Source organism: Xiphias gladius, chromosome 6 (genome assembly GCF_016859285.1).
Source record: "Xiphias gladius isolate SHS-SW01 ecotype Sanya breed wild chromosome 6, ASM1685928v1, whole genome shotgun sequence".
Lineage (NCBI taxonomy): Eukaryota > Metazoa > Chordata > Actinopteri > Istiophoriformes > Xiphiidae > Xiphias > Xiphias gladius.
In genome coordinates, this window is record NC_053405.1 from 4,032,147 (window position 1) to 4,057,919 (window position 25,773).

The 25,773-nt window shown below is 40.2% G+C and overlaps 1 protein-coding gene across 2 annotated transcripts in view; it reads right to left on the bottom strand.

The window, feature by feature from the left end:
* Positions 1 to 25,773, bottom strand: part of LOC120790887 (carboxyl-terminal PDZ ligand of neuronal nitric oxide synthase protein-like) — a 167,278-nt gene that overhangs the window by 89,451 nt on the left and 52,054 nt on the right. For both annotated transcript variants that reach the window (XM_040128856.1, XM_040128855.1), the window contains exons 3-4: positions 17,455 to 17,547; positions 13,917 to 13,975 (exon numbers count right to left, since the gene is read on the bottom strand). In XM_040128856.1, the coding sequence (XP_039984790.1) occupies positions 13,917 to 13,975; positions 17,455 to 17,547 (152 nt within the window). The remainder of the gene's footprint in view (positions 1 to 13,916; positions 13,976 to 17,454; positions 17,548 to 25,773) is intronic.

Here is a 25,773-nt window from a genome sequence, read left to right on the forward strand (position 1 = left end):
ACATCTATTCCACTGAGTCCACGTGTGAATAAATATGAATGAGTGTGTGTAGCTGTTAAGGTTTTAATGACAATTTATGATAATTAATCACTTGGCTAAGTGGGAGGGGAATTCCTTGACAAACCTTAGTCAGGTCTTTAGAGCCTCAAGCTCAGGCGGCACACAGGCCATATGTAAGCATGCAGTAAAAACGTTTGAAAACACACACACACACACACACACACACAGACAGACACACACACACACAGACAGACAGACACACACACACACAGACAGACAGACAGACAGACAGACACACACACCATGATTGCATGAGTGGTCTCACTAGAAGCCACCTAGGAAATAATACTGCAGTATGTTTCATTGTGTTAAATGTTGAAGTGCAATTGTATTATTGGGACGTGCCCACACTGCTTTAAAAGAAAACCACCTACACCATATGACAATATATAGTTAGGGAAGGTGAAACTGGATGAAAGAAATCAATATTTAAGTGCACGTAAATCTTGCAACAGGCAATGGAGTCACTTCTGTTGCCGGGGAAAATAAAATTTGTGCAAAAATCAGATCAAACTGACCAACTCCTTTTTAAAATTTAAGATGTTTTTCAGCGGAAAAAGGTAAGACATGAAACCAGTGAGCCTCAAGTATAAATTAAATACAGCTACATCTACAAGGGGCAGAATAGCTGTGTGAAGATGAGGACAAACAGAAAGAGGCAGAACTGACTCCCACAGACAAATCACCTTGTCATGTTCCGTGTACTGATCAGCGCCGGTTCGTTTGTGTGTGGGCATGCGCATCATATCCCCTTACCTCACCCAGATCTACCCAGGAGAATGTGGTATGCCTTCCGATACAGTCACACAAACCAAGGTCATGCTAACGCACCTAAACACACACTAAAACAGACACACACAAACAGACAGAATGCCCTGGGGCAGCGAAACGCAGTGAGTGGGCAGAGAGGAGCAAAACAAGAACTGAAACGTCTTCATCCGCATTTACATTCAACTGAGATGGGTTTATAGCAGCAGCTGCAGCAGAGGAAGACTAGAGCCTCATGGAAATAAATAAATGAAGACACACAAACTGAGGCAATTACCTTCCAAGAAAATGCAATCTCTTTAAGTGTTAGCAACAGTAACAACACGGAACTATATGCTCTGAGCCCAGATGACGGTTGAGATGATCAATATGGCCAATCAGTCAAAAATACAGTATGCTTGGACTGCTGCTTTGCATGATAAAAGCTTTCAACCAGGAGAGACTAAATAAAGCAAATTTAAAATGTCTATTAAGTGTATAATAAGAGCACAAGAAGTGATTTAATATTATATTTTTGTTTTATTTGGAACAGTGAGGACAGTAAATCCAATGACCACGGCGGCTGTACAGCCATTTTCTCAAGTTAGTGCTGTTTTCTATAAGCTGCACAGCCACAGTTAACAGCTAAAGGTCATTTTAGACACAATTACAGGCCTGTACAACTAATGTGCTGCTCTCCCTTTTTCCCAACAGCTAATTTAGTGTTACAGTTCAGTTTCAGGGTAATGAATGTTTTGGAAGCTACGAACAAAAGGTAAAGCGGCGAGTGGCACTTATTTGTTACTAAAAACATCATGTTTTAAAGGTTTTGTGACTCTCAGGGCATCCGGGGGTTTCAGGAAGACAATTCTAAACCTTTCAAAGGTCTTTTTAGCAATAGAAAAAATAAATCTTATGAAAGAATTTAAGAACTTATACACAAAAGTATAGAAAACAGGCTGTCAAAACAGCCATCCAACAGAACACAACTAACAACTACTACTAACTAACTACTAACACAACTGTAACTACTCTGTAAGACAGGAAGATGCTAATTATATCTGCAGCAGCATATATCTGGTATTAACTTTGTGATTTAGGAAACAGATTACCAAAGACAACATTCTTCACTTACCCCACATGGCACCTAGTCATTTATAGAGCTTCAGTTTCATCTGCTGAGGTTTTGAGGTGTCAGTGTGTGACATTTCTGCTGCAACCCCAACACAATGGAGTTGGAGGTCATTTTTGTTTGTGGTGTTCAAACCGTTTCAAAAAAGGCCACTGAATGAAAAAACCCAACACTAACGTGTCTTTCCAGAAACAGTTACCAGGCTGCTGTGAACAATCCTTAGACCTCTCTGTCTTTTCACTAGTTTTCTCTGGATCTACTTCCTACTGTACAATTTGTCCCTATGTAGAGTTTACGGTGAGTCTGGGCACTTACACACAGAAACTGTCTGCATGGCCACTTCCTTTGTAATTTGAATGTACTGACCCTGCAAATGTTACCAGCTATAGTTTTTGTCCAGGGGAAATGGTTCTTTCCTTTTCTTTTTTTCCCTTCTATTAGTTCCTCCCCTTTAGCGAAATAAAGCTATCAAATTTGACTGAACAGTCCATTAGCTAAGAGCACAGAGAGATAGGATGCTGCTGAGACTGAGATTGTAAGGGACTGAATGAGGTTGTGAGAAACTTTACGGGCTCGGATGTGTGTGTAGGAGTTTGTTGCATGTGTGTATAATGGCTGTGCAGTGTGTAATCAGCATGGCATGAGTACACTGAAATATCAAAGCGAAATGTGGGAAGAATGTGTGTGTACGCCTCATATCAGAGCTTGTTTTCCTTATCACATAATCAGGGTGTTTCTAGAACACGCAAACATCAGATTGACTTTAATTGGGTGGGTGTGAGATTCTCACTGGAGGGTTCTGAAGTGAGAATGAAGGGGCAGAGCCAAACACTTCTAATATAGACTGTTAGGTGGAAGCCAGCGAGGGCGGGCTGCTTCTCAGACGGATGACAGCAATTACCACAGTTGAAGGCCGGAGAAGTTATAACCCCAGACACATCCTGTATGTACGCACGCGCGAGCACACGCAATACACAGAGTCTCACTCCTGTCCAACTCCCGATACACACCCTAAAAAACGAAAACACTGCAATACACCAACCACACTGCTCGCCGTGAGAGTGGCACCCTTTTGCAGCAGCTCCTGGGTTCTTAACTTTCTTATTTTTTTAACGAGCTGTTCTTATTATTTCTGTAGTACTTTCTCTCATATGATCAGCGTCCACACTTGAATTATCAGGTGTAAAATGAGGATAAAACAGGTGTATCAGCAGCAGAGTGCAGTCTAGACCTCTAACAAGCTTCCTTTATCATCTGCTGCTATGCTTACCAACTGCTTGCATGTGCTATCTGTTCATCATGGGACTAAGTGAGTTATGAAATACCAGGGAAGGAGTAATACGTGAGTTTTCAAAAACATTTCGCAGATTCACTCACCAAGTGAAACCACTAAAACCTGTCCAAGAATTAATGTGCATTAATAAAATAACTGAGGACCTTGTGATTCACAATAGCTTTGACCGAACGGGGCCTAAGAGAATTTTAGAAATCTAACAATATTAATGTCAGTTTAAACTTAATTTCAGAGAGCGGATGTGTGTGTTACCTTTTTCTCCAGTCAGCGACTAGAAACAAGGCATAATAATAAGGCAAATCACATCTCAACTATCAACTTGATAGTTGACTTGACTACAGAAAAAACCATAGATAAGTAAAATTGCTTTTTTACCTCCAACTTTCTCGCACTCATTTAAACAAAAATGGTATTTTGAGACTCAGTCCTAAATGTACTAGTTTGTGGAGTTTGTAAATTATGTATGCACAAAGTTATTTAGCACTCTGGACATGACTATGGTGTTGTTTTATGCCTCTAAGGTCTCCCAGCCCTGCAGCTCCAGCCCTGAACTGCTGGGTGGCCTCCAGTCATACAACTGTGTGTGTGTGTGTGTGTGTGTGTGTGTGTGTGTGTGTGTGTGTGTGTGTGCGTGTGTGCATGCGTGCGCGCGCCTCTCGTGCGTACGTTGATGTTTGTGTCTGAGTAAAACTTTGCAAGAATGGCTAAAAAAAAGTTGTTCAGGCTGCCAGTCTGATGTGTGTGGGTGGGTATATGTGCTTGATCCAGGGGATTCTGATACACTCCTGACTTGATTTGCTGGTTTTGCCCCGAGGCTTTGGCTCTCTGGCAGGCAGAATGTAAAACACGTGCGCGCACACACACACACACACACACACACCTTGTCGGTGTGTGTGTGTGTGTGAGAGACAGAGCAGAGCGATATACACCTGTAAATGTCAAGTGACAACAGCAACAAACTGACTAAAAGCTCTCGTCCCCGGCAGTAACTTTCCACTTACCACAAATGTCCTCTGATGTTGTTATGATGGTCTAGACCTGTGTTTACAGTAATACCTCCACCAGCAGCCAGCATTTGCTTTACAATGTCTCGTCATAGTTTGCTCTTCGATATGGGCAAAAGATCAGCATTATTAACAATATTTACTTTTATTTTGAATTGAATTTGCAGTTGCACTGCCCTGCTATTTTATTACTGAACCAACATTACAACAAATACTATTTATATTGCTTGACAGTGTGATATCCATGAGCCGTTGACGTCATGGCTATAAGATGCCACAACAGTCTCTAAAACAAGGATTTCACAGATAAAATTTGAAAGGTATGGCCCTTTCCAGTCAGTATATATATATAAGTGTTACTGAGCTGGTGGCATGGATGGCATCATTGTATGAATGCAGGAGGAGCATGAGATACAATAGCGTGGAGACCTTATAAAGAAAGGGCTATCATTACTCAAAGTAGGAGCTGCAATTATAACCTCTTTTATTCCTCTAAAATGCAAATGAAATCCAGCAATGGTATTTTTGGTCAAATCTGTCTCTTGACATTTTTGTTTATATACTAATCTCAACAGCAAATAACTTTTTAAGGAAACTAAACACCACCCGGATTACTTTTTCAAGTATTTCCTTTAATGTATCTGCAAGGTCACCAATGCTTATACTGAAATTATCAATAATTTGTTTTTCCTACAACATGTGCTTGTGGCAACTAAAGCATGAATAACTTTCTTTACTGGTATATTTAGCAACTCAAAGCATGGATAGGGTTATGATAAGGAGACAGTTGTTTTTGTATAGCAATACAAAAGTTAGCTCTCCCATAGTCATTCCTCAGCTGCCTGACTTCAGCATAGTCCAACTTGCTTCTTTCCCTTGACAATGAATCAAGGTCCTGTTCGGCAAGGACGTTAGAACTTCTGACAATGTTGTTGTTCCATTGTAGGGCATTGTAATCGGATGGCATTGGGACTCAATTGATTGAACGTGCATCTCATTAAGCACAACAGCCCTCCTCTCTGTGGTTGTTTCCAGGTCGCTCATTCCAAATACTCACGCTGGCTCAGTGTGCTTCGAGAGCCGCACCTTTTCCATGCCTAGTCCCATTTAAATCGAAATGACGAGACTTTTCACATAGCAGCAAAAGTTCATTCGACTGAGTTATTTTAAAAATGAGACGCGTCTACAGTACGTTTCAGTGACTGCCCATGTGACTACTTTTTATTTGCAATATGCATTCTTTGTAATGAGAGAAAAACAAACAGATGTCAAAACATGATTGAAACATACATTTCATACATCTATCTACGAAACAGATGTTTAGTATCTGATGGCTCGTGACCATCCAATGTTTCTGTAGATGCATGGATGAATCATAAGAAACAGATGGTGTGTGCAGCCAAGGAGTCAAGGAGACATTTCCTCTGATATAATTGAATCTCATCCCTGATGCAAATTCTGGCAAAAAAACCCCTCTCTATAGCAGATATGGTTTTTAATTGTTAGAGATCGTTTTGCTCACCCTAATGGAAAATATTCATGACAGTACAAAGAAAACAGTGTACACTGGTGTGCTCTATCATCTGGGGAAGCATTGCCAGGGAACCCGGCCATGAGTCCAGGTTCCGACTCTATTCAAAAAATCATTTACCGGGACATTTCCAGTGACATAGAGTAATATGGTTCTTTTGTGGCAGTGTAATTTTGAAAAAGGAGGAAACCCTTGGAGTTTTAGACATTATGGATGTTATAACACTTTATGGCAGCCCACAATAATGGTGGTGAGTATTGCTGCCAGCAACAGAATGTGAGATCTTAAAAATGCACAAGATTATATCTTTCTTGTCGCCATGCAACATTAAATTGACCAAAGTCATGGGAACATGACATTCCTGTTGATGGAACGGAGCAAAATAATAATCTCATCCAAGAGGCTAAAAAATTGTGTTATACAAAATCTTTAGTTTTTTTTTTTTTTTTTTAACAGTATATCTCTATTTTTTCTGAACTATTCTTCTATTTAGTCCTCAAAAAAAAAAAAAAAACCATCCTTATAACTAAACAATCTGGGTAGGAAAATTCACTTTTTCGTTGAACTATCCACAACTCCTTGGTTTCCCGATGGTGGAAGGAGCTACCAAATGTTGTCAGAGCAGGGGCGTACCTCTCTATCTTCAAGAATCTCTTGACAAATCATTTTTCCCAAAAGAGCACCTCCTCTCCTGACACCTCTAAACACCCTAACATGCTTAATTAGCACTTACTGTGCACTTCTTTACTTGATCTCGTTGCAGTTTGTCTTACTGAACAGATTTAGTACTTAGTGCTTACTCCAAGGTCTCCTACTGAAGTGAAGCTTGAGTGTTGTCCCTCACTTGAATGTCGCTTTGGATAAAAGTGAGTAAATGTAAATGTAAACTCATGTCAACAATACAGCCAAAACCTGTGACTTCATGTCACGAGTAGACGTTGCATCAATCTAGGGGATCACGAGCCAAAAGGTTTGGGAACCACTGATTTAGAGAACTATTGTACTGACATAACACAGGCTGTGGCTCCAGTTGAGACACGTGAGAGTTGGAGTGACCTGAACCTTCTGCATGCCGTCTGAGATGATCACTTCTCACTGGTCTTTTGCAAAAACCTGAGAATTAGCACCGGGCTTATGGCAACACCATAATTTACAATAGTTCCACCCTTTAGAAGCGACATAAGATGAGCACTCCAACTGATTATACAGTAGTTTCACGTCACTGACAGCTGAAAGCAGCTGTGAATCAAACACTCATCAGGGTTGGAGTACAGTGTTGGCAGAAAGCAGACAACGGACCCACATCATAACAAAGACACTCAATTCAGACTGTATTCAGTAAACAATAGTGAAGCCTACAACTCAAAACAGGAGTGTGTGTCACTTTTGGAGGAGGAACACACAAGTTTTCATTCTGACTTCATGGCCATTTCAGAGGCACCACAGTTCTCTTCATCTGTATCATCTTTGAAACTTTCTCTTGAGACATAATTTGATGGAAGGAATTATGTTGATTGCTGGATTTTGTTGTTGTTTAATTTCTTTTTTTTCAGTGTACTCTGGTTTACCTTACACTGGGCATACACTGTATGGAGTCAGCCCATATTTCAGTACCAAAATGGTCAAATGGTCCCAAGTAGTTTTTGAATCAGGCAAAATTTGAAGCTTGTTTTAATATTATTGGAATAGTATTTTACAGAACATGTAAGTAATTGTAGTCTTGAGTTCAACTATGCCGTGATGTAAATAAAGCTAAAATCCAAACTAACACTGCCTTTCTCTTTCTCTCTCTCTTTTTTCTTTTTCTTTTCTTTTTTTAAACATTTTTGAGGATGCGGCTTCCTTGTTTGAAAAAAGCCTTACTGGAATTGTCAATGTAATGTGAGTACCCATGTTTGGGGGGGTCAATCAAACCATTGTGAGCACAGAAGTTGTACATCTTGACTGTGCAGACAGGCCAATTAAAACATGCAATATTAGTTAAAACAATGTAACATTAATGAAATCATACAGTGCCTGCCCTGTTTTATCTACTTTTAGTTTTGGTCCAGCACAACATCTTTTGCACTTGTTGGTTTAATGTTTGTAGAGTGTACTACAAATTATCATTATCATCCTTATCGGTATTATTATTATTGCAGCCAAAAACCTGCCTTCTCTGTCAGTCAATTGACGTTGATTGAGCAGCTGTTGGCGACAGCGTGAAGGTTTTTACAGTTGTAGGGTAGCATGGGACTGTAAGCAATGTCCAAAAGCTGTCAACCGTCTTCTTGCTTGGTTGTCTATGTCCCTGCGGTTTGTTCTCTAGGACTGTGTATAAATCATTCATGTGTGTCCACTTGAGACTGTCTGAATGAATATGTATGAGTCCGAAGTTGTGTCTGTCTGTGAGTGCATGTTTCTGAGAAGCTCTTCTTGCATATTCATGCCCACACTGTTTGTTAAGGTTTGTATACTTTTTTTTAGACCCGTAGAGCGAAGATGTCTTGTTGATTGTCTCTTTGTCATTGGGCTACATCAGATGTGTAGTTGCAATTTGGGAAATAAGTGCATCCAGTGGAATATCACCTCAACTGTCCTTAGACATGTTTACAAGTAAACGAGTAGATGTGGGAGAGTGTGATCACTGCCATGCCACCCCTGCCAGCGCTGATCTTGCATAAGAGGTTGTGGACAGCCTCAGTGGCAGTGAGCTGGCAGCTCCAGCTAGAGAGCAGCTGAAGATGAAAAGGAATGTACAGAAGAAATTCAAAGCGCTCAGCTAAATCCTCCCAAATGATTTAGATACATGGCATCCAGCCTCTATGCATCTGAAAAACCCTCATAGGAGCAGTTAAAAACAGTCCAGCGACTTTGATGTGCATTTTGCTCTGCTTCTGAAAAGCTAGATGTGGATATGAATCACATTAGCTTATGGAGAGCATTAATTCAGACATCAGACAAAAAGGTTACATTCACACCGTGTTTTCTCACATGAGGATTTCCACTGGCTGAGGGAAGCCTTTTAATTTACACCTGGACATTATGAGGCTGATGCAGATGTGAAATCTTTCACACATCTACAGACTAATCCATCTTTTACAACTAGACAGCCCACTTCGTGGGGTGACTTTTCAAATAAAACTCTGATACATGATGCCCAATTTGAGAGATATAAACTGCACTCTTTGCATATTGATAACAAAATTAACATTTAATGAAACATAACTTTGAAAGAATCCAAGGACACGGACATCACAGCACTGTCCCAGCGGTATGGCTGAGAAGTGACCTGTGAAAAGAACAGAACAGAAAAGTAACATGTATTCATATAAAAATGTGGCCGATTATTAATTTCATTTTATCAGTCAAGGCCGCCAGTGGATCCACTGATAATAGAACAAGGTCAAGAGACTGACTGCCACTCTCAGCAGAGGCGGGCCACCTCTACTGAACAAACACCTGCTTCTGGTAGGTTTGGATATCTGATAAAACTGGTTCTGTATTGGAATTGGCTCCGAAATCTATAAGAACCAGGCATTTGTTTAAGTATGGGTTCAGATTTTTTCAAGTCACTCACGTGAAAAAGTGGATATTTTCCAGAGTTACGGTCTTTTTAGTCAAGGGTAAATGGACAGCACTTATATGGCGTGTTTCTACCTTAATGGACAAAGCGCTTTACAATTTGCCTCTCATTCCCGCATTTACACACGCACTTATACACAGATGGCAATGGAGCTAGTGTGCAAGGTTCTGGCCAACTTGGGGTTCATTGTCTATCCCAAGGACACTTCAACATGTGGACAGGAGAAGCCGACAACGCGCTCAATCTCCTGGGCCACAGCCACCTATTTTAGTATGATAATTCCTCATTGTGATTTCATGGTCAGTGTTTCCTTGCTGAGCCCCAGTGGAGGGCTATATCCTGGCAGTCGCATTTAGGTTTATTGCTGAGACAAAACACCATCAATAAAACCACACACGACTGCAAGGACAAAGAAAACCACTCGATTTGACTAACTGAGACTGCTGGTAGTCACATATTAGCATTGGCTGATCTTAGGAAAGCATTTTGCAAACATTTTCGGACTCATCAGTCTCTTAAAGTGACTGGTGGTCTCTTATAGAGACTGGGTCATGTCTCTTAAAGATTCTGATAAGTCTCTCAACATACATAAAGCATGTGAGTGTTGCATTACAACAGATTTGAAAAAAACAAAACCATTGTCATGAACTTCTTCTTCTTCTTACAACTTCTTTTAAATAAGCGGGTGCATTTGAAAAGGCTGAGACTATCAGTACCAAATTTGACCTAAATTCAAAGCTGAATACCGTATACAATTTACAAGTTACCCACCAAGCTAAGTAGCTAGCTAACTAACCTACTAATGGTTTTCACCTGCTCAATGAAAGTCCCTCTTCTTTTCACTAAGTATCTCTGGTTCATGATGCCCATTAAGTTTGGCAGGCTGGCATATAATACAAGTTTGTTACTGGAAAGCAGGTCCCAGTCGGGTTAGAATCAACCAGCGACTTTTCTTAACGTTAAAAACTCGGCTCTTGGTGCGTTCTGGGATGAGATCAGTGGGCTGAAAGTTGCAAGATCAACCTCTTCCATTGCAAAGCAGCAACAGGATGTATTATGTTTGATATAATAGAAGAAGATGAGTAAACAGTGAGAGTGCTACTTCCGTTAATGTTGCCTGATAGAGACTGTTGACACTTGATATGATAGATATGGCAGTGGAAACACAACAAAATCAAGAATATCTCGTCATTTTTCATAAATGAAAATGAAGCCTGCTTCTGCTGAAAATAAAGGCATTTTTTATAGTTTCTTGCTCATATCATAAGCCAAGAACTGTAAGCAGGCGTTACTGGTAGCTAGAATCAGTAGGGAGAATCAGAATTGTTAAAATACAACAAACAAGGCCTAGTCTCCAACAACATCAGAAGAAACGTATGCACTTACATGAAAAATGTAACTTTAAGGTCAAGTAAAAAAGAGCAGAGATACAGTTTCAAGACCGGATTTCATGAAGACCTGTCAGAATCAGCTCAGCATATGACAGCGACTGATGGATGAGTCTTACCCATCATACTCTGCTTTATGTCGTCTGTCATATGCTCCCCCCCAAAAAAAAATCCAGCCCAGGGGCCCAAGCTCAGAGATGCTTACACACAAATAGCAGGGCAGAATCCATCTTTCTGACAGAATCATTGCCAAAGCCTGAACCCCCAACTGGGTTCCTGGATGCACTTCTGAGCTGCATGTGTGTGTGTGTGTGTGTGTGTGTGTGTGTGTGTGTGTGTGTGTGTGTGTGTGTGTGTGTGTGTGTGTGTGTGTGTGTGTGTGTGTGTGTACTGGTTTGACCAAACTTTTATGTGACTGCATGTATGAGTGTGTGTGTGTGTCTATGAGAAGGAGGGTTTAATGGTGCAGACATCTAAAAAGATTCCTCTCATTTCTCAGTGCATCCATCTGAGCCACCAAATTCAAACAGGCTGCCTCTCAGTCCAGTGTAACTGTGTGTGTGTCTCTGTGTGTGCGTGTATGTGTGTGTGTGTGTGTGTGTGTGTGTGTGTGTGTGCGTGTATGTGTGCGTGTGTGTGTGTAAGTGTGTAAGTGGGGTGGGGGGGTGGCAGCATGTCTGTTTTAATGATAAAAGACGGTGGTACGATTTCAAATCAAAGGATTACACCCCTGCAGCAAATGGACTGAATGAACTGGACCTCATGATTACGGTCCTGTGAGGTGGAACAGTGTAGGTGTCACTCTCTTTCACACACACACACACACACGCACACACGCACACACACACACACACAAATCCTTGTAATTCTATACTTGTGAGGTCTCTCAATTGATTAGATCTATTCTATATTCCTTAACATCCGCATAAACCTTGTCACGTACCACAATCCTAATTCTGATCTTACAGCTAAACCAGAGGTTTATCAACCTTCTGAAGCCTGATACTCACACTGTATTATTCTATTTTTCAGCCTGACATTGCCTTCTTGTTAGCCCTTTTAGCCAGCAATTGTTTAACGGGTTCACAAAAAACAATATCCTCCACAGTGAGTTATGTGTCATTTATACAATATGCTATTTAGGTAAGTGCTGATACATAACAAGTCCTAATACAGGAAGTGATGGAGGAGGCAGAGATGAAAAGTTTCATGGTACAAATAACTCAGTGGATGAAACTTAATTCATATAAATAAGATATTATACTGAGGACTGTCAGTTTGACCCAGTAGCTCACGTGTTTTATCAGACAGATTGTAAATGGCTGGCTAGGTACGGTGAACCTGCTGCCAGCTAGCTGAGTTAGCACAGCTGTCAACTCATATTACAATCTAGCTTTCATTGTAAGTTGGATGTTTTGTATGTTCGGTGTTTACTTGCAAGAAATAGGCCAGTAGAAACAATATTTGTCATGACAGGGTGAATTAAAATACAGTAGGTTGTTTTGGAGAGCAGCCGGTTTGCAACAAGTTAGGTATCCAACATAGCCAAATATTATCCGTCCCCCATGGACCGGCTGTCTTCATCAGTCTGTGTCTAGTAATACAGCACAATAACATCAGCTCTCTAGAAAAGCAATTTAAAGGAACAAGTTCAACATTTTGGGAAATTAGTTTATTTGTTTTGTTTCCAGCAGTGAAGATAAGAAGTTTGAAGTTAGGAGCTGGACTCCAGATGTGGCTAGCACAGCTTAGCATAAAGACTGGAAGCAAGGAAAAAAAACACTAACCTGGTTCTGTCAAAAGTAATAAGAAAGTCTTTTAACAACTCTAAAGCCAAAACTTAAAAGCTAATTTTGTACTCTGTCGGCAGCCTCTATGCAAGGTAACAACCATTAATCAGAGCAACAGACCCTTTAATCACCTGACAAAAATCTGAGATTCGGGCAGAGTTTCAGAGGTGTGGAACCAGGCAAAACATTCTCTGTCCTTTAACCCATATTTAATAAAAATTATTAAGATTATTCATAGAAATATCATGCTGACTCTCTTCGGGTCCAAACCCTAAAATTGCAAAACATAAAAGCCCAAGTCTTAATCTAAAATCGACCATTAAAAAAAAAAAAAAAATCTATTATTTATGTCCGGTGTTCACCTAAGAATGGACAGGTAACACAAAGAGACTTGAAGTCGCTTTATGAAAAAACAACTTAATTCCTTGGTAAGCTTTTTAAGATATGCTGAAGAAACGGCCATAACTCAACCAAGAAAGGCACAGGTATCCTCGACTATTTATTCTGCGGTGCCAACTGATGAATGAGTATGGTAATGAAGCTAGCACCCCATGACAAGCACATCATGGAGAAGTCAGAGATGGCCCACCCAAACCTAACCACCTCTTCCAACCCCGAGAGGATGAGCAAGGGCCGGGTCACAGTACTTTGATCCAGAAACCGTCTGGAGCAAATGAGCTGCCTCAATTCAAGCTGCCACTGTCAGAACCACTCGGGCTGTTGTAAGATGTGAATTAAACATCACACTGTGATTTTGATAGAACTGTCTTGTGACAAACAAAAGCAGACGTCTACTGCAGAAAACAGTGATACACGGTTTGTGAACAGTACTGCCTGGTTACAAAGGACGGTGGAACAATCAACAGTTGAGATGATAGTTTTCCAAAATGGTTGAAAATATTAAAACTAAGAAAAAGTGTGTCAATATTGTGATGATTACAATAACAGTTTTACATTTCACGACTTGTTTTCATTGTCTCCACTTCACTCCTTTATTACATGCATTATTAAAATGAATTGTTCAAAATGCCTTTGTTGCAGCTTCTGCTAAATTGTTTTCTCAAAACGCAATATTAAAAAGAACTGAATATATATTGTTCAAAAACCCTTTTCTGAGTCCACACATGTTGCTGCCACATTTGTGTATTCCATGTTATCAGTGTTCCCCTACACTTCTGTATACCATGTTTATGTATCAACCCTTCAACTTCAACACCTAATAACTCATCTCTTTTCTCTCTGATTTCCTGAGCTGACACAGTGTATTTAATGAAGTTTGTATTAAAATATGTTTGGAAAAAGGGCCCAATAAGGACTGGAGGAAAATAAAAGAAATTAGCATTTCAAGTTGAGCTGAAGAAATGAAACGTTATGTACAAAATTAAAAGACTTATGACCAACTTACCTGTAAATGGGATCTTGCATCACCATCATCTTGCTCTCATCCCATGTCCACTCCTTCTTCTGTGGAAACAAACGAAATCAAAACTGTTCATGCTCACCGAATGTAAGCGTTTTAATACTAAGGGCTAAAAGGGAGAAAAAACTCATTACTACATTACACAAAACGTAAAAAATAAAGTAAAACAGTGATCACATACATTTATGTCCCTTTAATCAATATGAAGAGTGAACTGCATCAGAACAGTGTAGATCTTATTAAAGCATCTCCATCTTTGAGACATTTATTTACATTTTTCCTTCCGTCTGACTGTCTATTTGATTAAATCTCCCCTGTAGTTTAATGTCACAATCAAAATGTCAAGACATGAGCACACAGGAATTATTCATATTGATTTTTGTCTCCACAGGGCATAGTTCAATCATTCAAGCACTCCTATCTGTAGTCTTTCATTGCCTCCACCGTACTCAGAGATGTAAATAGATTAAATAGATTGACATTTCAGCTTCTAGGCCAGGGAGAGAAATGAGACAAGAAAACAGGTGGAGGCATTACATACTTCTATTAAACGGCCTTTCAATACAGGCCGGCAATTAATTTGACACCGAGCCTTCGATAATGGCGTTAATATTTACCTCATCAGCCATGACAACACATTCAAATCTCTTCATCACATTCTCTCTCTCTCTCTCTCCATTTCTTTTCAGACATGCAAAGGTCTTCAGAGAATGTGGACCCAAATCAAAACAGAACCCTTGAAATCTTACCCAGACCTGACATGCATAAATATATCTTTAATAAAAAATGGAACAAAACAGCCAAGCACAACAGACCCAACCCGGCCTGACCTGAGGATAGTCAAACCCAATCACAATAGACTCAATTTAATTATATCTGAACTTTCTAAAAGGTGCCTTTTTTTCCTTTCTGCGATCAACCCAAACAGACCCAGACACCAACACTGGCAGCAGCATGATGCCCCACCAATTAACAAACAGCTGCAGACATTTTTCCTTTTTTTCCTGCTTTTCACAGTTTACACTCTCCATTTCACCTCAATAAAACACATTTTTCTCCTTTGATGATTATGGCATACAACATGACCAGAGCCGATAGCAAGGCTGGGACCCAAGTCAAGTCTTGTTACTTGGACCCAAAAGGACCTGTGAGGACTCCAAAGCAAATCACAACAGCTAAATGGAGATTAGCTTGCTGATATATTCATTTGAGACTGATCTTATCAGTTATCAGTCAGCTGATATCAGAACTTTCTAATAAGATGGTCCCCCCTTGCCTATGCCTACACAGCATGAAATCAGATTTTCCGAAATCCATGTTGCCAGTTACCTGCTGTTCAATCAGTGTGCTGGTCCTCCTCCAGAAACTACTAACCCTAAGAGTTTCATGGTGCTGGGATTTAGTAGTGAGATTTATGGTCTGCATGTTGTTTCAGAGGTCTTTCTATACTCATAAGGATGCAAATGTTGGGCAAACAACAATCTTGGCATGAAAAAAAAGAAGAACTGGAGAAGTTAAATAGTTCCACATACCATCGGCTGTTGGGTAGTCCTGACACAAAAATATCAGTTAAGAGTATGCCATCCTAGTAGTATTCACATAGTCTCTCAATTCTGTGCTATCCACACACAACACTGTTCGCACACAAAAGAATATGGAAGTGCAGACAAGCTTTCAGGCCCAGACACATTAACATAACTGAGCATTTATATTGGTGTAATGAATAGGCCATTCCTTAGAGGACCGTTTAGACAACTCAATTAAGCCTCCTTTTCTTTAGGCACTAATGCACATTGTATCTGCTGTGTACATCTGGCTATAAGAACAAGTCAAGGTCAGTACTACATACAGGAACTACCGTCTTTCATGACCGTTTGGTGAAGCCAAACCTTTCAAAAGATGTTATTTTTCAAGCTGAAGCACTACAATAAGACTACTTATGTATATTTTTTTTTTTAAATCCAATAAATACTTAAATTTGACAATTTTCCCCAAGAACTCTGTGGCAACCTTGTAGCTCTAGTGGTAGTTTTATACAGTCAATTCAAATCCAAACCCCACGTTTTATGCAAAAGGATCAAAAAGTGATCCGAAGTCCATTTCCTGACAAAGCAACGAGGGGAATGAGCCATTCAGTGAATGCTATGCAATCACCTCAGCCAATCTGGCCATACTGACCTTTTCGGTTGTGAGCAGCCTATCAGATATTTGAGCTACTGTGTCTCTCTCTCCCAGCCTGCAGACTGGTAAAACAATTCAACAATAGTCTCTGGCCCTGCACACTCAAACTCTGTCTGACCAGATCAACATAATCAACAGAAGACTATAGTTGACAGTCACTATTGTTACTATTATTAAATATTAAATACATTTCTGAAGAACGTTAAAGAACAGCGAATGGACTCAAGTCTAGATTAATGAATTGAGATGAAAAACTAAAGGCTGGAAAGGACAATGGACGGTACCACTTAGAAGTCCATTGAAGTCCATGAACTGCACTTTTTTTCCGTCCACTGGTTTTCCATCTGTCAGACTCTCTGTGATTCTCAGCAGGTGAAATCAAATCCGGTCTGTCTCTGTGGATTATGGCTGTCAGCTCCACTACACCTGGAAAAACATGCAGTCTCAGCACCCACCTGGCCAATTTTTTCAGGTTTTTTCTTCAGTCTTTTCTTATTAACTCCCTCCTCTCTTTACATTGCTTCTCTTTACTCTTCAGAATCTGTCCACTCTTCTCACCTACATCTTCCCTCATTCTTTCAATCCCTCTCCAGCCCTCTGTCCTCGGCTACGGACTGTCCAGCACTAGAACATCGACTAAGACAAGTACGGACTTCCAGTTTAAAAGTTCCATTACACACGGAAAAAGAAACTGTGTTCACTAATTCATCTGTTCTTGCTGTTTGACTGCTTCTTGACGTGAACCTGATGAGCTGCCAAGCTTGCGTCAGCTACCCGGCTACATGGCGGACACAGACCAAACAAAGTAAAATCCACATGCTGGTCCAGACTTTTTACCTATCACAGAAGAACAAAAATTTGAATTGAAATAATAACATTATCACCCAGCCATACCAGCTTGATATCCTCATTAGCCCCGAGACAGCGTACTGTCATTACTATACAGACGAAAAATCAGCTCAGTTATTGGTTGTTATGGGAGAGATTATCAATGTAATAAGAAGATATGCTGAAGTTTAACAATATTTTTCCTATAATTATAACATATAACAACTGATTTAATTTTAACAAGAAACTTTTCTCATTATAACCACATATCAGCTTATTGAATCAAAAGAAGTTTGTGTATCATTACAACAAGAAACTTTCATATGCTGTTATAACGAATAAGAGATCCAATCAAAGTCTTTTTTCCTCTTGGCCCCACATCCTGATCAAGATCAAAATCTCCTGCTTTTGTTATGAAATGACACCAACAGAACACATCAACCAGAGGCAGGCATAAAATTATTCTTTTCAAAGATAGAAATAGAGTTCAAATAAGATAATAAAGGTCACTCACTTTTTTCTTTTTCCTCAAGGCGACCTTCACGCCGTCTACAGACACCACAATGTGGACTTTTTTCTTCTTGATGTTTTTCACCTTGAACTCATACTGCAGAGAGAAGACAGACAAAGATGTATTAATATTTAGGTGGATTGAGGGAGACAGCGACACTGTAACATCCTTTCAAATATTTGTAGGGATGTGTGGATGGGTCTGTCTGATGAGTCATGCCCGGAGGCAGAAAAGAGACTATAGCGACAAAGGACAGAATGAGAAGAAAAGGAATCTTCATTTACATGTTTTTTCATTCTTTAAAACACAGTTACAAGGGTCTCATCGTGTTGAACAAAGACTCTGCAACATCCATCTTATCATGCAGTTAAAGCTGTAACATTCTCCGTGCTATCAGGGATTTTTTTTACGCCCACAGGTGACCAAGGACGTTGTAATCTCTTCTCTGTTTTTCCCGACAAAAATTGGGCTGTGGTCGAGTCAGAAATACAGAGTTGCTGTAGCCTGAGTTTGAAAACGTGAAAGCATGGATGACCTTCAATAACACCACTGGATACAAACGGCAGAATTTGAAAGATGTTTTCCAGTGGCAAAAAAAAAAAAATGTGCTGCTGCCCTCCTGCCCATTTCACTATGATGTAATATCATCTTTACATTCCTATAATATGTTCCCATATGTGTGCAACCTTACAGTCATCTATAAATTCATTCATTTTTTACAACTTTGTTGCGACAGCATTTGTGTACCAAAACCAAAACTACTCTTTTTTACAAAATAGGCCAAACATTTAAAGAGTGTTAATTGTTGTCTTAATCCAAAATTCAATATAAAGAACTCTGCCTTAATAAAATACTATATAAAAATGAACAATATTCCGATTTACATCATACAATACCTGATCAACGAATAAGTGAACAAGACTTTCCATGTTTGGTGTATTGACCCACCATTCACACTGCCTATAGCTTTTCATGACATCTCTGTCAAACTACAGGTCTAAAGGTGTGTTTTCGTACCAAAACCCAAAGAAATTTATCACCTCTCACTATTGGCATGATTTTGACCACAGGAACATTTGTGTAGTTTGTGTTAATTTGCCACAAAGAGTCAAGATACAGACAGTAGCTGTAAGTGCTAGCAATGTACACACTGATCACTGACCGGGTGTGTTTGTGTGCGACAGCCCAGCCTCTAAATGATCTCAGAACTCACCAAGAAGTCTCTATGAAATCGATTCATAAAGCTTTGGGATAGGTGAAAATTTTTTACTCAAGTTGAAGAAGAAATGTCAACCTGCCGCAACACATCTTTGTCTCAGCTCCTGCCGCCTACAGCGTCCACTCACATCTATTCACGCCAGCTCGCATCTTTCCATGCTTTGTTTTCTGTGTTAAAAAAAAAAAAAAAAAAACCAAACCCCAGGCACCCCGTGCCCGATTGTGATCCTTGAAAGTTCTTGATAATCAGCGCTATGAAGAATTCACTCCGTATTCCAAAAGTACTGCGGTTCAGTATCTTGCTCTGGAAGCACTGAAGAAAGATCATCATAGCTTGCTGGAGAAACTGAATCGCCATAAAAATTCCTTTGCGCACTAGGAATGAGTGCTGGTGTGTTATAACAGTCCTACTGCGACTGCAGGTCAGGTCCACCCTTCGCATTATGTAAAGAAACACACAAGTATCCAAATGATGGATCAGGCACTCCCATCCGAACCAAATTCAGTGTTTCACACTAATGATGAACAGATTTGTCACAGAAAACGACAAACAGCCCTGGTGAATGAAAACAGCATGGTCGGCGGACCTCTGTCACAGTCAATTTTCACGCAGTAGAACGGACTGAGACAGCTTCCATCGCCTCCGCTGCCTCTAATGGAGCTATGAGCACCGTCAAACGGCAGCCCTCCAGCAGGCGACCACGGTCAATACATTGTGACTGCATATCAAATGGTGCGCGGTTGTAAAAAGTGGATCAATTGGCTTTTATGTTATTGTAGGAATCCCGCGTTCATGTGCAAAGACATACTGCAAGCACACGCACAGCCAGGTGACTGCCTACCTCCCACTCCCACAATGCACTGCATGCTGATGGTATTCTGAATGAGTGGCACGTCATTGATTTGCACAGAACCACATGTCGCTGTGGCCTTGGAAGACATTTGCTCCAATACCATCTTGTATGCCTATTTCTGTCTGTCAGCATTAATGCTGCAGTAGGTAGCAATCACATGTAAAAAATAACCCTATTATGAGCCATAGTCACAAGGCCTCCAATCCTAAAATGCTGAAAAATTCCTCCTGTTTTCTCAAATTAAATTTTAGTTTCAGGTAGTGATGCTTGTAGGAAAACTGCTCAGTGTGGGGAAGTGAGAGATCGAAAGTTATGAGTGCAAGAAAAACAGCACCGACGGTGAGAGGAGTCCCATTCCAGATAAAGCTGAACTCAATGATGACTTACTTTACCACTTCCAGGAGACACTGCTGCAACAATTGAGTTGACCAACGCCCCCTGATGTGTTTTTCTTTTTGATACACTGCTGATATAAAGGGAGTGTTAGCTGTCAGTCTGTCTGTCAGTAGATAGTCCCTTGTTTTGCTCTGAACAGTGTCACTCTGGACTAGGTTAATATCGACTTGGCTTTCTCTAATTTAGCTGCATTTCCCCTCTATGGAAGAAAAAAATAAACTCCAGTCCACATGAAAGCAGTGAAGTTACATTCAACTTAGATTTGTAACAGCATTAACAAAAAAATCTCAAGGGCCGTAGTTCATTTGTGGAGACTGGCGACTAACAATGAGATGAAGAGAAAAACGGGATTGTTAAGTGTCCTTTTAGCAAGGAGCGAATACCCACATACGGTACGCTGCTGATGCAGCTCAAAGGGAAAAACCCATTATCAGACTCTGTTTTGTGTATTGTAAAAAAAAAAGAAAAAAAAAAAAGAAAAAAGAAAATGTATAATAAAAGGTTAACAAATCTTAACCAAAACAAAAAGTACCCAGCTATTCACAACCAGCAAAAATATGCCAAGAACTCCAGCTCAGGTTAAACATCGTCCCGAACAAACTAAAAATGAGCAATTAATCAATAATTGTTCGGTGCATATTATGTCAGAAAATAGTGAAAATATTAGATAAATAACTAAATAACCATCACAATTTTCAAAAGCCTTAGGTGATTGTGCTGACTTAATGATCAATCACTTATTACTATTGATTAAAATGCATTGATCATTTTTCTGTCAATCAACTAATCAATTAACAAAGCAGCTTTGTGCGGCAGTTTTTCTGCATTTTTGCAAGGCAAAACAAAAAATTCCGCCTCCGTATCTGCTAACATGTCCACAATGTCAGGCTGAATGGATGAAGTGAAACAAAACTCAACGCATTTGGAAGGAAACCCTGAACGTAAAGAATATCGTTCGCGTTCGTTCACAATGAAAGCCCCATCTCCTTCAGCAGCACAACATGCGGAGAAGAAAATGTGGCTGATTTTCTTGCTGCAAAAAGAAAATGCCGGAAAAGACGGTGAGTTTTTAAACTACTGTACTAAACACCCTGTTGATAGCGTCAGCAAATGACAGAAAACGCGCACACATACGCACTCGAGTTCTAAGAATATATTTTCACACAGCAATACGGAGAAAGCGGAAGCACTTCAACCATTATTTTCAAGTCTCAGACTGCATGAATGTTTATGTGTCGGAGTTTTATGGGTGTTTTTTATGGGCGTGTTGTAATCTGCTGTAATGTTGAGCTTTAAGCGTTGCTATGCCTGACGGATTGCATGACTGACCTCCGAGGAGATTGCAGCAGCAGTTGAACAAATTTCATGCAGGGTTTGACTGGCTAAGCATATGCAGCATAATATGACAGAAAGCACTTATCTCTAATGAGCCTGTCTAGTCCTGTGTGATACGGCATCCTTGAATCCACATCAACCAGCACATGGCTCACACTCTCCCTGGCGCTTTAAAGCCTCCATCCCAAGATATAACAGCAATATGATTTATAATATCACCGCTGCATCTATCTGTATATTATAAGAATATGAATACATGTAATTAAAACACTTGTTCCACAGAAACTGCTGCACTCGAGGAATCGCACATGCATTCATTTTACAGAATAGGCAATTTATTCAGTCTGACTTTTCCCAAAACCCAGCCACTGTACGACAAGATGAGGTGGTGGGGGGTGTTTTAATGAGCACAGATAACAGTCCACAACACAGTTTAGGTCATTTAGGATAATCCCTAATGTCTGTGCTAGATGTGCCGCCTGAATTCACGCCCAAAACAGTAATAAATCCCCAATTTCTACGGCAGCCTCAATCATTTTTGATAGGACAAAAAGCTGGGGGGGGGAAAAAAAACACAATTGCTGAAATTCTGACACAGGACCGAAGGGCTCTGCACCTGAAGTCCTTTATTTTCAATAAAATTGCCAGGCACTGAAAACAAATACAACATAATGGTCATTGTACTGTATTCACACTCAAGCAATTCCATTGATTTTCTGCCTTTATTTTTTACAAATCATCAAAAGTCTCGAGCTGTATTTATGTATGTATTGGATGAGTTTAGCCTGTTAGAGAAACATGAACTTCCTGCTCAATGCTGCACCAAGGCAACATGCTCTAGTAAACTGTGGTGGCCATTTGTCTTTTTTTTTTTTTTTTTTTTTTCAACGTTCATTCTTGACTTTGGAAACAGAAAGTGGCCCCAACAACCTCAACTCGAGTTTGAATTTACTAGCTGTTTCCTGAGTTTTCATCCACCGCTCACTGTCTTACTCAGTGGATGGAATTTGCTCACTTGTCTTTGGTCATGTGATAACAGGTGTTCCTATATAACGATAAGTTTTACTTATATATATATATATATATATATGATAATAAAAATTCAGATATGATTAAGAACACACTGAACCACCGAACTTGTTACAAATGGCAGGACGTCCGACGTAAAAGTGGCCTCGTGCGAAAAGGGGTTTATTGTTTTATCTGACTGCTCTGGGTAAGAGTAAACTGGATTTGCTTACGGGCAGAAGTTTGGAGATGGAGCACTTCATGACACTGACAGGATATTAGCGTACATGTAAACAAAGTGAATTGAAATGAACAGTGAAGTCCAAGAATAGGCTCATCCATCATGCAAATAAGCCAGGGTAACATTTGCAGCCACCGTTTCCTGATAAACGAGTCATTATTTCCTAAAGGTCCCTTCCTCCTTTTTCCAGTTTAATCCATCATTCTGGCAACAAAAAAGCCAACGCACCGACACAATGGTTTCCTCAGCCAGCGATGCCATTTTCAGCCACAGAAATATCAGCCGGGGGCCAGGAGAGCACAATAAAAGCCTGCATTTCTGTTGATGACCGCAATTCATCGAATCAGGCTGAACGTACGGGGAGCGAAATAATAAGATTCAAATAAACACGAGGACACATGCCGACCCACACACACACAGTAATCCACTGAGGTCAACTAACAGCAGTCAAAGTGAGTGTTCAACGATCTCAGCAGGGCAGCAGCCAGAGAGGCAGATGGGGAGCCTGGTCTTCTGTTATACAAGCTCTTTATTTAGCTCATTGACAAAGGCCTTTTTTGAGTTGATGGTGTTATATGGTTGTTGTCCAACTTGTTGTCCGTCTCTTATACAGGGAACAGTTTCTACTGGCGTGGTGTCCGGTCCTGCTGAGTCAACCAGACCTCCGCTGTCTGCATGTGAGCACACACAGACACACAGGCACATGCACACACGCAGCCAAGAAGCGAGTCGCCTCCTTGGCCAATCATGAGTACAGCTCCATCTCAATGACATGTCTACTCTAGAGAGAGGAAAAAAAATAAAGAGGGTTGTAAAGAATACTAGAGGAGAAAAAGAGAGAAAAAGGAGACAAAGAGAGAGAAGGAGAGCTGTGGGAGGGAGAAGCAAGGATATAGTGAGAATACTAAGTTTAATTAACAGCTCAGATCATTAAGTTCATAATTACACAAATTGAAAGTCAAGGTTTCTTAAGTGTGCAAGCTGTTGTGTTGACATTAGGTGCTTGACGAACTGAAAGGCTATTGTTTTAACCCTCATAGAGCACCTGAAGTCACTGCTCATACTTAGCACTATCTTTTATTGCATATCCATTGGAAGATGTTTTTTTTTTCCCCCATCTCCTCTCTAAAAGTCAAATTGAATGAGAAATCAATAGTCCATCCAGCACAATATTCATTTTAAGGTCTGTGGTCTCCTGATAGAATGAGTTGTTTCATTTTACAACCCTGGATGTACATTAGGAGAAGATTCTCTGACAGAGAAAACTAACCTGCGGAATATCCCATAATGGACGGTGTTAATGAGGGTTCAAGTCACCGGTCTAACTGTGAAGTTAAATGCCTCCTAAAATTGTCGTGTAACTTTCCTGAACTTCATTTCCCTAATACTTTATACATACTGAATATGTGTATATGTACCACAAATGTTTGCAGTAAACAACTGCAACACCAATCAGAGCTGGAATTCTTTCACTTTTAGTTGCCTAAATTTGATCACACCTTAACCACAGGGGGGGCAGATCAGAAAAATCTGTCATTTTTGGAACACTACTGCAATACTATTGTGTCTTCTACATTTTTGTATGAGAACTTGTTGACAGAAATGCAGAGCTGAAGAATCACCGGCATGGGCACCCGGATCGACTGTAGGTACATCTGACAACCATGAACCAATCGGTGTGACCCTAAAATTGCCCAGAGGGAGGAATCAGACAAGATCTCCACCACTGCCCCCAGGGGGAGAGCTGGAGGCACTGCCAGACGAAGACAGAGAAAACCAACAATCAGAGCCGGGCCTCCACGGCTACAATATAAAAGGCTCACTCTCTTTGTTCACCACCGCTGGAAGAAACTAGAGCACTCCTGCAGAGAGAAGCAGTGTCTCCTTTGGCTCGGTTTTACCTCCCTCCATCACTACAGCCTTTATACAAGTTTTTTTTTTTTGCTCTGTGTTTCTTGTTTTATTCTGGATGTTTGAAACGAGTCCCCTACGGTGTCCCATTACGCACAGCAGAATCAGAACAAGTACCATCACTTCTGTCAAAAGGTGTTACCACAGAATTATTTCTAATGTAGCAAATTTATCGTTATCCTTTTGTCTGTTTTTCTTATTGCATCCATGATGACAAACACAATGATAAAATAAAACTTTGCTTGAATTTACAACATCATAACCACAGGGAAAAATCTGAGCAAACAGGAAACTGTACAGGAAGCTAACAACCCACTCCAAATTTGCTTTGTTGACTGATCTGTTTGTTCAATGCTGGTGAAGAGGAAATTTGATACTAATTCAATGAGCCCCTACAACTTTTTCTCCGTATGGTTTCTCTGATCATCATGGCAAAACAGTGAGCTGCAGCAGAAAACTGAAAAAGGTCGAACCATCATCAACTCAGATGGCAGAGTGGGGAAAACAGCTGTGATTGTTCATGGGAGTAGCAGACGACTGCTCTGTCCTTGCCACTGCAGCCTACCTTGGCGGCGCGTTCATGTTTACACTGGAAACAATGGATGAGGGGGCAAACCATTCACTTTCTGAAAGCATCTTAAGAACAAACAGGTAATTCTGCCAAATTCATTTAAATGCAACATAATTCTGTTTTGCAGAATCGTCGTCTTCTTGGATTTGTTGTCACAGTCACATTAACATATGGTAATTTGATTTTAGAAAGTCAGGAAAAAATTTTGTTGTCTATGGGTTGGGCGAAATGCTTATGTTCTCAGAGTAATGTGATTGCTTTTCAGACGCTTTGGTGTTGTCATCATCTGCTCAGCATGGCTCACTAGTTTCCTCCATTTTCAGTTGTTGAAGGGAATAACATTTACTGATAGGGCAATATGACATTCAATAGTGCAGTTTTGGGTGAGTGTAATTTTACGAACACCGACTGCTCGGGTGCAAAGCAAACTAATTCAAAACAGACTGTTCAAATTATAGACTTTGAATTTTTGAATATTTTTGAATTTTATGGCTAATAAAAAAGGGGGCAGCCATACAACCACCTGTACGTCCTCTGCATATAACTTTTCCTGATGTGAAAACGTACTAGCATTTCACAGAATTCACAGAAAAACAATTAAATGAAATTACGGGATATTTCTGCTATTAAAGTAACAGCCAGTGGTGTATATCCACTCATCTGTGAAGAGCTTCTGCTGCATCTCCTGATTAGACCACAGTTCCTGTCAGCTCCCCACAGACACTGTGTTTCTCAGCCTCTCACACCACCACACACACTTCTCTCTCTTTCCAACCACAAGGCTTTCA